We start from the raw sequence: 14,494 nt of genomic DNA on the forward strand, positions 1-14,494 counted from the left end.
ACATACGTGCATATATTGTACACTTAGCACATACAGTATACACACATACATGGTACTGTCTTTACCCTCATCCCCCCACCACAACCTCAAATTTGACTGTTGAACTGCTAAACCCCTAACACATCACTGAGAGTAAGCATGCAATGTTCTAGATATTTTTTACTGCTGCTCTTAAGTCAAATGTGGCATGACATGCAGGATGCCTCCACACAGTGCATGTTTTATCTGATAGCAAATTTACTGCCCACTTTGAAAAGAGAAAAAAGATATTAAACATTTCTTTTAATTAAAGAGTTTCAATTGAGAAAGTTGTTAGCCTTGATTAATGCAAGGCTGCAAGGGCAGACAGTTGCACTGGAGAAACATTGGGTGGTACCTAAAGTCTTGAAAACCTCTCACTGGTACTGTCTCAGACAGCTGCTTGCCCTACTACTTTCTAGATATGCCCCTGCTCAAGTGTGGCAGGAATATCCTTCCTTGTGCAAATAAAAAACTAACCAAATGCCTGCTTAAACATCCAATATGCAATTTTCAAATTATCAAGCGTTTACTCATAACAAAGTCAGTCATTCTTGTATCCATTGTACTGTTACCTGACGCAGATTCCTGGTTACTTTCACATCATGCCAGGCATTGTCATTAAATTTCCCATTCACAGGTTCCACCAGCGCTTCAAAGGCCCCTGAGCCCAAATTAATGACCAAGGAGACAGCTCCATTTTTCAGTGCAAGATTGACATAATCAGCCGATTTTCCTGTGTGAAGCATCAGTCCGTTCCTCTGAAGTGTTTTAAACGACAGAGTTATTTCATCACTGCTACTCTGTATGGGGTTCTGAGATAAATCATAGCAGAAGTATTCTGATCCCTTGAATGTCGCAATATATTCTTCTTTTCCTGGCGAACAAAAAAGAGAGAAACAAACAAATAAATCGCTGGCATTTAATTAAAGGCATCTTGCATGAATTTTTTTCATAGCTAATTTAACAGTATTAGTGTAAGCACGGTATAAAAAAATAATTCATTTAAAACACTTAAAGGCCATGAAGGAAGGAGATAAATGACATTTATCATGAACACATTTTTAACTATTTTCTACCAGAATTTTTATGTATAGGTTAAAGCTCAAAAAATAAACTGCACCAGCAATTGTATTAATGCCATTTAAGCAATCTGATCTGAAACACATCTAAATATATAATGTTCAGGTGAATGTACAGACCAAAGCATTATTCTGTCAAATTGCAGATCTTTTCCTTTTCAACTTTAACTAAAATTGACACCCTGTTGAGAGTTTTTTTTTTTTTTTCCTCTTTGCCTATGGAATTTTTCCCATTGACATGCTAAAAGGCACTGATGGCTAAGTCCTTGTCATGAAGAGCCCCTTAATTTCAAAATTAAACTAATTCAAGGGAAGGCCCTACTTTCCCTGGCAAACACCTGTCCTTCAAACCAAGACACACCCCAAAGAGAATCAATAATCCAGATATTTCCAGTAGCTCTGCCTAAGTTCTTGAATAAACTAAAGCTAAAAAGCATTCATTTATGAATCTACCTTAAAGCTTTATATGGTACTGTGCCAGAGAGCAAGTTAACATGAATCAGTAAATGAACAGGTTTGGTTTTGGTTTTTTTCTGAGATGTACTTTTACTAGCTAATTTATGCAACACAAACAAAGCTAGTATTTGCAAACACAAGTATTACATATATGGAGATTATATTTCCCCTAAAATCTTATACATGAACGTGTGCACTGACCTTACACTAGAGGTGGATGGAATTTAGAGCTATAAACAGGCAAAAATTTTTTGTTTACAAGTGTATGGAGTTTAGAGCTATAAAAAGGCAAAAATTATCTGTTTAGCTAATATTAAGTTAGTAAAATCCCAATGAAAACATGCAGCTTTTATGCAGTCTAAGGATGAAGTGAAAAAGCCTGAGGATGTCAAATTTCATCCTTCATGAGAATACAGTCAAATCTCCAGGGCAGAGCTGCACACATCAGTGTGATACCATCAGAACAAACCCAAAACATGCATAAATATATAGATAAAGGCAAGAACAGTATCAATTTCCAGGGGAGATATAGGTTGGATATTAGAAAAAAGTTTTTCATGGAAAGAGTGATAAAGTACTGGAATGGTCTGCCCAGGGAGATGGTGGAGTCACCATCCCTGGATGTGTTTAAAAAAAGACTGGATGTGGCACTTGGTGCCATGGTCTGGTTGAGGTGTTAGGGCATGGGTTGGAATTGATGATCTTGAAGGTCTCTTCCTACCTAGTCATTCTGTGAATTCTGTGAATTCTGTGAATTTAAGTGACAAGTGAATGACAGAACATGCAAAAAACAGGTGTGAAGACAGGTTTTTTGAAAAGCCCCTGGATGTATTTGTCTTCTGTTGTAGTCTATACACTAACTTTGATCCTGGATATTCAAAATGCTTCTCTTTAAAATACAGAGTAAGTTCAGAGACTATAAATACTACAAATACTTCAGATAAGGCATCAGACAATGACTGCATTTTGTTTTAACTTTTCTTTGTAATAAGGACATTAGAAGTTATTAGACTGTGTTTACTTGAAGTGCTTTCTCTCAGATTTGATGCAGAATTCTTGGTAGTTTTTTGAGATTTTTTGTTTTTTTATTTTTGGTTTTGTTTGAGGGGCGTTGAGGGCTGGTCGTTTTTTTGGTATGTTTTTTAGTTTTGGGTTTTGGTTTTTTTGTTGTATTTTTTTTTTTTTGGGGGGGGGGGGTTTGTTTGGTTTTTTTGTGTCAGCAGCCAAATTATACTAGACTACAATGTAAAAAACCCAAAATGACTGTTTATCAATTATGTTTTCTTTACAGCTCAAAACAAGAATCAGTTGTATAGCAACGGATAGCAACACATCCTGGACCCTGATGCATTTCAGTAGAGGAGGAACACTTTGGTTCATGGTGCATAAAGGATTCACAAACAATGTATTTTCTGGGGTTTCAATGCACTCAAAGCAGCAGCCTTCATCTCATCTAATGAATATTTAACAAAAGCATAAAATGTGCAAGAGCAAATTTATTTGCTATGGGTGCTTGCTGCACAGGCATATTAAAGCAGCATGAATACCTACAATGGAGATGATAAAACAGATGCAGCAACCTGGCATTTGTAGTTTTGTCCCTGGTATTTAATGACTACACCACAAAAAAACTGAAGGACATAAATGAATCAATATGAAAAATATTTATGTATACACACTATGCACGGTAAGCTGCTTCTGTAAAACCAGATGATTCACACAAACACAAAAAAGCATGGAACTTAAATACATGCCAAGCCCTTTTAAAAAAAAAAATTACTCCTAAACAAGGACCTGAAGAAGCAAGAAGTTCATCCAAGGAAAAAAATGAGTAATTCTTCAAGCAATACCCCTGCAGAATTCACTGTTAATTTTTGAACCCTCTCTCATTCTTTTCAGCTTCAATAATGTAGTCCATGATACACAATATCATCAAATTAAAATTTTTTAACAAATTACTTATATTTACATCAAACTAGCATTCACTTGTTTAAAAACTGAGTTTCACTTGAAAAACCACCAAAAAAAAAAAAAACCCAAAAACTGAACACAGCATTTTGCTTCAGAGGAAACATTTTGGTTAAAAAACTTGAACACTGTGGATGAAGACACTAACTGCATGCTTTTCCTACCAAACTATCTTTTCTGCTTACCTGACAAACAAAAAATATCCATTATTTGCCATTTTTATGCAGATTCTATGCCATTAATTCAAATATCATATTCCATTACAATATTCTAGTTCGGCCAAACTGCAAATATTACATAAATTATTTGAAGCAGGAATACCAGTAAAATGCCTCCACATTTTTCCAGTCTTCAGAGTAATTAATTCCTCATGAAAAATTAAACTTCACCCTTATGATCATTTGGATGAAACCTCAGGCATATTTGCCCTCAATCTAGCATTGATATTTGGGAAATGATTTGGCACTGCAACTCCAAATCTGCCTTGCTATGCCCAGCTCTGGAATGAGAATATAGGAGGTAAAACACCCACAGGTTTGCCACAGGCTAGCAAAGATTCAGGAAAACCAAGAAGAGGAAATCAGGTCACAAATCTTTTTTGGGCTTTGCCATTGAAAACTAGATTTTACAGCACACATAGAACAGAAAACATGTAAGTCAAAATGTTTCAGCACGGGACAGAAAAACCACTAAACAATATTGGTACTCAACCCATCAAAACCCATCAAAATGATGTGCTATTTTACTTTTGATATGAATGCATGTATTTAGAATGGACATTAAAAAATCTCTAAAACATTCAAATGCTGTACATTAAAAAAACCCACTCAATCTGTTGCTTCATTTCATACCACAATTTTTTTGATCCTTTAAGCAAATTAAGAACAGCCTTCATTAATAACCAGTTGTGTAAACTGCTGGTTGTTTGTTTATTTTTTCAAATTATCACTTAATGACACTTAGAGAAACCATTAAAAATGCATGGCAGTCATTCTAGCCAGTATGAAGTGTTGCACTTCATTTAATGATTAAAATGTAATTACCTGCATAGAAAAGCACAAGATAATATGAATGCCATAAAGGAGTTTAATATGTTTTTATTCTGAATTTTGAGTACTGCAAACTGTGTATTATGGCAGTGAAAATCCAGAATTACAGGAGATGTGCAAACATGGAATGGCACAATCTGTGTCACAGAAAGGATTCAAACAAGAGAAGGACTTTATTAGACCACCTGTTGCTGCAGATAGGGTATGTTTCTTTGATGCATTGAGTCAACAACAGTTTTAGTATTCAGTTCTTTGGAAGTTCAACTAATCCTTAGTTTGATGAAACATATAGAAGCAATACTTCCATGGGCCTTAGCAGATTTTACAGTCCTACATAAGCTCTATGCTAAGTTTTACAGCACATCCACCCTTCTCACTGGCAGTATTACATCATAAACTAGGTCTGGCTGTATCCACAATAATTTGATCATGTGCCTATGCCTGATTTAAATCACATACATGAGACTAGATGCTTTGATCTTACTAGATAGTAACAATAATGGAACCATAGACAAGAGAAATAGAATTGTAACAGGAGTAAATCACAACCCATGTGACAAACATATCTAGCATTATACAACAAAACCTGGTAGAGCATTGTCAATTTATCTGTCTGCCAAAATAATTATTGTCAAAGAGAAAATAACCTGACACCACTGGTACTTTACTTCTAAGAGCCAAGTTACTTCTCTACAATCTTCAAGATATTAAATGTGCTCTGAATAAATAAATTACACCAAACCAGAGTCTAATATGTTCCCAAATGTACTGTTCAGTGCTCCACTTCACAACAATTTAAAATTCAAACATTTATTCACTACACCATCAGCTTCTAAACTTATAAAATCTTTCTGAAAAAGTAATGCAACTTAGGAAAACTACACTAAAACAGCATGTGGACAAAACCATTAACAAGAATGACTGATACAATAAAACCAGACAGCCAGAACTGCTGAACTGCTACTTCTTTGGCACACTTTTGCAGTAATAGCAAACTAATGGCTTGCCATCCCATACAAAGGGAATACTCTCCACATGAGGTGTGCACCTTTGAACCTGGAATGGTCTCAGGATGCATCATGCACAAGGTTTCTCTTTTAGGAAGCCAGCCTTCACTCTTCCATTAAAAACATCACTCACTGGATCTTAAGACAAAAAATTCCAGAGACTGTTAAGTAGTTCTCCAAATGTTCTACTGAATTTGACTGTTTTTTTGTTTCATATAACAACAAAGGATGACCAGACTGCATCTAGAAATAAAACACAGGCACTCAAAGAAGAAGCCAAAATAATACTGTCTAATAAAAATAAAAAAAATAAAATAAAAAAGACTTAATTATGAAACGAACAAAAATTATGGAATTATGATAAAGCCTAAGAAATTAATTCTGAGAGAATGCAGAGGGTCTGCTTTATCAGTTAGGGTTGAGTTAATTTTTACAAGTACTGTTGTTGTTATATACTAGCAGTTTTCTGTTCCTATCTCTTGTAAATAACTTTTCCTAACAGAAGAATCTTCCATGCTTCTTTTCATTTCCCACAATCTTTCTTTTCCTTTCCAGAAAATATACTCCTTGCTCTCCAAACAAGTCTCCACGGAATATTGCAAGGAAGCCATTTGGAGAAAAAAATCAGATTCATGATTCCAAAACCACAGCTGGCAAATATCTACCTGTTTTCCTTTTTTTTTTTTTTTTTTTTTTTTTTTTAATGCCCCCTTTCCTCTCCAGTAAATACAAATTTCTGTGTCCCTTCCCTTTGTGAGGGAATGAGGTAATCATGACTAGCCAGACCATAAGCAATAATTTATTCTGAAGGACTGAGGAATTACTTCTCAAGAGCTTATTATTGTTTTAAGTTATTCATTTGCAAAAAACCCAAAACCCAAAAAAACTCCCAAAAACCAGGCTGGCTAAGTGTCTATTCATTTTAAGATTCAGGGATCTGCCAACCAATCCAAGCCTTTCTGTGGCAGAAAATGTTCTACTCAAAACCATGATATAGTAAAATTTTGGCTAGTTGTTATAACCAAGTGCTTTGGACTGCCATGGCCACTCTTCCTGGCATGTACTATCAGGACATGGTTTATCTAAAAAAACACACTGCACCTGTGATCCTGGGAACCAAAATCTGCACTACTGGCATCCAACATAAAACTAGTATCCATTGTAGTAAAATGAGGAGCAAAGAAAAATTCTACCTGCCAAGAAAAATTTAACAGCATAACTAAGTCAGGTATAATACCACGATGCAAGGAAACTTGGGAAAGTTTTCCAGTTCATGTTTTGTTTCACACACAATCATTAAATCAATAGCCAACCACAAGAAGTGATAGAAGAACCTCTGAAGTATGAGCCTCTGAGCCCTTCCTACCATCTCAGATGAGAATAAAATTACAATAGTTGCTACTCTCATGATAAATGACTTGCAGGGAACACTAGATAAGTGATAAATTACTCCATTTTGCTAAACAGTCATTTAAATTCATAACTAAAATGGCTGCACCATGCAATTTCCTCACTAATTTTCATGTCCTTTTATTTAATCACACAGAGTGTGCACTTCAAAAGCAGATTTGTAATTGGGGAGGGAGAGGAAAGCAAGCAGGAGTTTTCAAGGAATTGTGCTATCCTAGTGTACATTATATACTAAATTGCCAGAAGATGGAAATAGAAGAACCTGTTTTGAATTAGCATCATTAATAAGTAGATTACAGTATCCTGCACTTTATATTGTAATGATAATGCCTCAAAAAATTACTCAAAACCTCAAAACTTTGAAATGGTGATTTTAAAACTTATCATTGTCCACCCAGGGGCTGGCCCATGGAACTGGGCTGGGTCTCTTGTTTATAGCTGAATTGATTTTCCAGTACAAGCCAGCTTCTACTTAAACATTTCAGTATCAGAGTACTGAAAAAAAAAAAAAAATAAACTGATAGAAAAACTGATGTTATTATAGGAAAAAAATAGTTGTTTTAATTTTACTCCCTGTAAGTATATAACTTGTGCAAATGCAAGTTCTAGAATTCTTTTTCTTTGAGTGATGGAACAGGTAAATTCTTCCCCTGCAGCCTGGGCTTGCTCTCTTCTGCTTCTATCACATAGAGGAGAGGTGCACAAAAAAAAAAAGCAGTTATTCTTGCAAAAATTGAAAGCAGTCTTTGTCCTAGATAAAAATCCATTTTCTGCTTCTTGAATGAAGCAGTAGAACCTTACTCCTTACTGAGCATTTTCCAAATGAGTTGCATTCATTTTTCACTGTCCTAAGTAAAAACGTGGAATAGGAGAAGCAAGAAAAATTGTTTTTGCTTTGTTGGTGATATTTAAATACACATTTCAAATGAAAGAACAAGGAAGAAAATAATCCCCAACAAACACATTTCATGTGTACAAAGAGTTAATGAGTTAAGTGATCTGATAAAGAACAGTTACAAAGCTAATAAGAAACTTCTGGGACATCAGCTGAATACCTCTCTTATGGCTCCACACAGCACTGGAGGATTAGTGCAGCATGTCCTGGGGTTTAGATGCAATAAAAAACAACAAGCAATTTTCTTGTCCTAATTAACTCCTGTTAAAAGAAGCCCTTTGTAGCAATAAGCTTTCCAGAGATGCAGGGGGAATGCCACCACAGTAATATTATGTACATGATGAGCCACTGCTATAAAACCAGTTTTGCACTTATCTCAGAGAGGTACTACAGGAATATGTAGCATTAAACTCAGTGAAAAGAGATACAGCATGGTTTTGAAAAAGGTAAAACAAAACACCTTCCGGAGGGGATTGAGAAAACTGATACTTTTTTCTTTTCTGTCTCTGCCTAAGATTGTATCATTGAAGGAATGTCTACATAGAAATATTTGGGAAAAATCATTTGGATCTCTGTGTTAGTCTTCAAAGCATGTTTGGAAGAAGTTATTTATGATTCTTGGTCTTCCATAAACCTGGGAAAGTTAATATGAAAACTGTTGTTTTATTACATCTTCCAGCCTGTTGAGAATATTCTCATTTAAGAAAATTTTTTTCATATATAAAACAAAAAAAATCTCTTTCTGAGTTACTGAGCATAGGAGGAATACATTCTGTGAAAGGATCCTACAGCAACTAAGGGGATCTGAGGAGTTGAAGTCTCAGTTGAAGAAATCTGCTGTTCAAAATAACAAGCAGAGAGATGTGCTAGTGGCCTCTTGCTACACTAGAAATATTTGATCCAAACAAGCCGTGCCTAATATCTCTTTACAACCCTGCCTCTTCAAATGAAGTAAAAGGAATTCCTATGTGAGCTAAACAAGAGTAAAATATCTCTTTTTTTATTGATTGATTCTGGATATAAAAGAAGCTCAAAACTTCTCAAAGACAGGCAGACCATTGGTCAAAAATACTCTTTGATCTCAATTCATCGTCACATGGAAAATAATTCAGCCAAAACTGTATTTTTAACATAAGGCTGCATATAAGAAGTAGTGTCAGGGTAAACACACCTTATTGTGATGCATTTGATATTTCTTTTGGCACCCAGAATTATCTTCAGCCACCATCAGTACCTAGGTCAGGTGTTCAAATGAACTATGGGATCAGAAATGTCATTATTAAAAACTAAAGTACGAGTTATAAGAAATTCAGTATAATGGTTTTAGAAAGTTTTTTTCTTCCAAAGAATGACAAAGGCAGAAGAATTTTCATTTAGTGAGCAAAAGAATAGTGCCAATTTAAGTTCATTTGAATAATTGGTATTGAACTCCAATATCTAATAAACTTAATTAAAAATTCAGACCTCCTTCCTCCAAATGTTAAATTGATTAATGATCACCACGATGACTAATGATATTTTACCTTTATGACTGCAACTGATGGACAAAGCACTAAGGACAACAGAAACATTTAACTGATGAGCACAGCACAGACCTTTAGTGGATTGGGTTAAGAACAGATAACATTCTGGTCTGGAAAGAAGAATCAATTATGTGTCCACAGGAGGAAGAAAAAAAAATTTAAAAAAATGTATTTTAAAATGGTGGCAAATTGAAAAAAAAATATTAGCAACTATTTGTATAACAGGGATTCTGGTCAAGGTCATGGCAATAAAAGCAGCTGTCTGTACTTTACAGAGAAAAACACCCACAGGTATTTACACAGAACTGCAACCACCTGCATATGTATGGGAAGAAACATTCAAGGGCAAATCCAGAATCAGGAAATAACTATTTAAAAATTCAGATGAAACACTGAAAAGGACTTCACAACTCACAGAAACCTTGATGGTTATCAGAGTGCTATTACCATCTCCAGAGGCTGTGACATACCTTCCTAGAAACGTTTTGACCTACTACTTTCAGGTTGGTTCCTGTTTGTTTCAATGCTGCCCTCCACTCTCTTCTTCCCTGTATCTTAGTTTTTCTCCTTAAGAGACTTTCTTATTGCACTACAATTCCTGCTGAGAGGCAAAGGTTGGCTAAGCCATATGCTGGTCAGTGTTCTCACTAATGAGCAGTCACTGGAAATCCCCAATCACATCTGAAGATCAGAATAATTCCTAATAATAAAAAAAACCCCCACACATCTATTTGCATTTTATGTGCAGAAGTCAGTTAAAAGAATATATAGAAGTCGGGTGTTAAGGATGGGGGAAAAGGCAAACTGAATTCAAGTTAATTTAATACATTTTATTCTGGAAAATACACTAAAATGTAATCTACAGAAGTGTGACAGATAATATTCTATACTGATGTATTATAGCTATTGTTTGCTTTTCTGACAACATTGTTTGTTCTTAAATTAATTCTCACTTTCCAAGACAATAAAAAAAAAGACAAAACTACCATTATTTTTGTAATGGTTTGACAAGATATAGCCGTTTTTCATACCCCTTCTTCTTCCTACCCCAAATCAAAATTTAGGTCATAATATTTCAGAACACAGGAGATGTTGAGGAAAGAGCATTCACATAAGCAAGATCTTATTACTGGAATAACAACAGGATTTTGTGTAAATAACAGCCAGAGGTATTCAGATGATAATTTCACATGTCTCAAAATCTGATTTCTCTGACTGCAAATAAAATGATAAGGTTTTTCTTTGCTAATAATTAATGCAATTTACATGAAGTTTTAAAGGACTGGTAACAGCTACATAACAAAGAGTTTTAAGAAAAGTGTTGCTGAAATAAGTAATTGCCATTACAAAGCCACTTCATGAAACAAGCCTGCTTATGGAGGTTCCAATTCTGTAGCATGAAAAAGCTTCTTAGACACATAGCAAGACATCAATGAAATGTTAAAGCTCTGAAATCCATTCCCCCACAGCTTTTTCCATGATTCTTTAAAGCTTACCACAACAACATGATAAAGGAGGATACAATTCAAAGAAATTTGATGATACCTTAATATGTTTCAAGTAACAGCTGTGAATTTTTAAACAAGACAATTCTTGCTGTCACTTCACAGAATCACAGAAGAGGTCAAGCTGGAAGGGACCACAGTGGGACACTTGGTCTGGTCTCCCTGCATAAGCAGGGTCATCCCAGAGCACACAGCAGAAGATTGTGTCCAGATGGTTCTGGAATCTCTCCAGCAAGGGAGATTCCACACCTTCTCTGAGCACTCCATCCCAGTTCACAGTTAGCTACCCAGCACAGTTCTTCCTCATGTTCAGGTGGAACTTCTAGTGCATCAGTTCCTGCACATTGCCCCTTGTCCTGCTGAGTACAGCCTGGTCCATCCTCTGACATCTCCCCTCAGAGACATTGATGAGGCTCCCTCTCAGTCATCTCTCCTTGGGGCCAAACAGGTCCAGCTCCTTCAGCCTTTCCAGAAGGGAGATGCTCCAGTCCCTGTATCCCTCCACTGGACCAGCTCCAGCAGCTCAGTGTCTCCCTTGTCCTGAGGAGCCCAGAACTGGGCACAGCACTCCAGATGTGCCTCACCAGGGCTGAGCAGAGGGGCAGGATCACCTCCCTGACCTGCTGGCAGTGCTCTTCCCAAGGCACCCCAGGTACCACTGGCCTCCCTGGCCACAAGGACACACTGCTGGCTCAGGGACAGCTTGTTGTCCACCAGGACCCTCAGGTCCTTCTCCACAGCATTTCTTATTCTTCTTTTCAATAAACACCAGGCCTTGGCAACATTCACACTTAAATAGAGTTTAATAATATTCTAACATACTTCCAGTAAGCTACAACAAAACAAGGCTTTTAAGATCTACTCTTGATACCAATTTTTCTTTTAAATGAGACTTTCAAAAATTGATAAGCGGGTTTCTTGGCCTGACCATGGCTTTAAAATTATATGTGCACTGATTTATTTTCAACTGTGAATATTTAAAAAGAGCTATGTCTAGATTTATATTTAAAGGACCATTTTAGGCATGCATTTCAGAAATATAAAAGATTTCTAACTCTCTCCACGTCTTATCAAATCTGTGGAAATCCAAGAAAACTTCTGCAAGTAGCAAAATAATCAGTATTATATATGCTTCACATTTAGTTTTTTGAAGACTGACTAGTCCCTTCTCCATTAATTCAGTATTACCTCCTTATTTTTTCAGAAGTCATAAGTCTTTGAAACTACTTGATAAGGAGGCCTCCCTACTGAGATTACCAACAGTCTTTTTATAGAAGCCTGCAAGAACACTGTAAAAGCAAAAGAAGATTAGCAGAGTGTAAAAATAATTGGACTCTAGTGCTATATTGATATTTTAGAGGAAAGATTTGCTGTCATGACTGGGCCAAGTTGACTGCTGGTGAATTCCACTGAAGACTGCACATTTGCACCACTGGTACTTTATCCTGCTCTTTATGCAATAAATATGTCTAAGAAGGTGAGATACTTAGAGTGTCATGGATAGTGTGACATACTTGCATCATTGCATGGATCTAACATAAAACTTAACAACTCATTTCTCAGGTAATGGAAAGGGTAGAAAAAAGCTGGAGATAGAAAGAATGACACTGTCAGTGATACTGCCTCATTTTAGAAACATTAGATATTAAGAAGTAATTTCACCTCTCCAGGAACTTGTCAAAAATAACTACTTAAAATCGTTCAATATTTATTATTACTGCATAGGAGCTTATATTATTTACAGCCTTCTGCCCTACAGATATGAAATAGAAACAAGACTGTAATAATCCAAAGAACACTTACAGAAGAAAACATAACTGAAAAAATAATTTAACATATCTTACAAAGGATAATCAAAAGAGAAAAGCTGTGACACTTTACTGACAAGCACATTACATAAATTTCAGGTTTGGGTACTCTTCCTTTTTCAAGAATCTAATCTGCATTCAGGGTCTGAAACTTCTCTACATTTCAAGGCACTATGATTGTGTTCACCACAACTGCTGGTACCCCACTAAGCCACGACTGGAGAGGGCAGGGAAAAAAGCAACAGAGCCTGTATCCTTCACCAAATGTTCTGGCAACTGACATGTATTTTCCACAAATTTCTATCTCCTAACCAAAGTGAAAAAAAATGTGATACTGAAGACTGTGTCAACAACAGCAGGAACCACAGGCTGGCTCCTCCTGCACAGCTTGAGCATGACTGCTGGTCCCACACTAAACCACACAGGAATCAGGAGCAAGGACTACCACCAGACAAAAATACTGCAGGATAGAGCAAATCCTGTGAACATTTTTAATATAATAAACCCCTTATTTTGCCCTCAGAGAAAAATAATATTCCCTCTACAGTATACAATAAGTTTGCTTCAAATCATAAATTGAACACAAAGGCTCTTACCAGCAGCAACCATTTTTTTCTCTCCCACCTGTGCCTCATAATTAACCTGTGCCTGTAATTAACCATCAGCTGTTTAGACACACAGCCCCAGAGGCTGGTTAGGTTTTGCATTTATTACATTAGGAAAATGCCACTGTGCAGTAGCCAGAGTGAAAGGATCAATATACAGAGAATGCATGCACTCTGAGTTACACAGGCTATTAATTCAACCTTCTTCTACAACCCCTACTGTTTTCTTTGCATTGCTGAATATAGTTTTGCTTTCCTAAAGTCCCTCTTCATTTTATAGCACCCTGAGAAAATAAGTAAAGCCCTTTATGCACAATACACAAGACAAATGATTCTGAATACATGCCATTACACTTCTAAAGCTATTTGATTACTACTCTGGATACTTTAAAATTAATTAAAATTGAAGAGTTCTTGACAAAACACACCAGTATTCATCTCACAACCACCAGGTCAGTTATTATGTTCAAAAAATTATTTAAACCTTTCTGAACTTTCAGGAAAGGGAATTACTGAATCTGTGAAGAAATCATTTTGCAACTATTATCTCTATTTCTCCCCAAGGCTCCAACACCTTATAGATTTCCCAAGGGTTTGGATTCAAAACTAATAGGAAGCTGTGTTTAAAGTATTTTAGAATCCTGCCATCAGTTCTATTGTTGAGGCAACATTAAATCACAGTACTCAAATGAAATGGTACAGATGTAAATGGCTTAAAATTAAAGGTATGTGCATCATTAAAAATTCTGCCTAATTGCCATTAAATTAGAAATTTGCAGACTAGCAGTCCATTCTTTCTTAATTCACTTCTACATGAGTTCATTTTCATTGGATTCCTAAACTGAAATCTAGAGGTAAACCACAGTTTAACTGAAGGATAATTTGATTATTTTATTATTCAAGGATTATTTGTTTGTTCTTTAGTCTGGGGCTATGGAGACAATATGCACACTGAAGTATTTCCATCTCATAAGCAAAAGCAGGCAACATTCATCAGTGTGTTAGCCATGAAATTAGGAATGTTTGATGTATCCAAGGGCAGCTCCTGCAGCTCATTTTTCCTGCTACACCCCTCTGAGTTATCTCCCAACTCCCCCAATATTGAGCTAATAAGCAACTTTTCCATGCTGCCATGCAAGAAACAGACTAATTTAAGCAGCTTCAGGCT

General features: G+C 36.1%; 1 protein-coding gene across 6 annotated transcripts in view; it reads right to left on the minus strand.

Moving 5' to 3' along the window:
• Positions 1-14,494, minus strand: part of NRXN1 (neurexin 1) — a 668,503-nt gene that overhangs the window by 440,928 nt on the left and 213,081 nt on the right. For all 6 annotated transcript variants that reach the window (XM_056487060.1, XM_056487058.1, XM_056487056.1 and 3 more), the window contains one exon: positions 594-895. In XM_056487060.1, the coding sequence (XP_056343035.1) occupies positions 594-895 (302 nt within the window). The remainder of the gene's footprint in view (positions 1-593; positions 896-14,494) is intronic.

Source organism: Oenanthe melanoleuca, chromosome 3 (genome assembly GCF_029582105.1).
Source record: "Oenanthe melanoleuca isolate GR-GAL-2019-014 chromosome 3, OMel1.0, whole genome shotgun sequence".
NCBI classification, from domain to species: Eukaryota; Metazoa; Chordata; class Aves; order Passeriformes; family Muscicapidae; genus Oenanthe; species Oenanthe melanoleuca.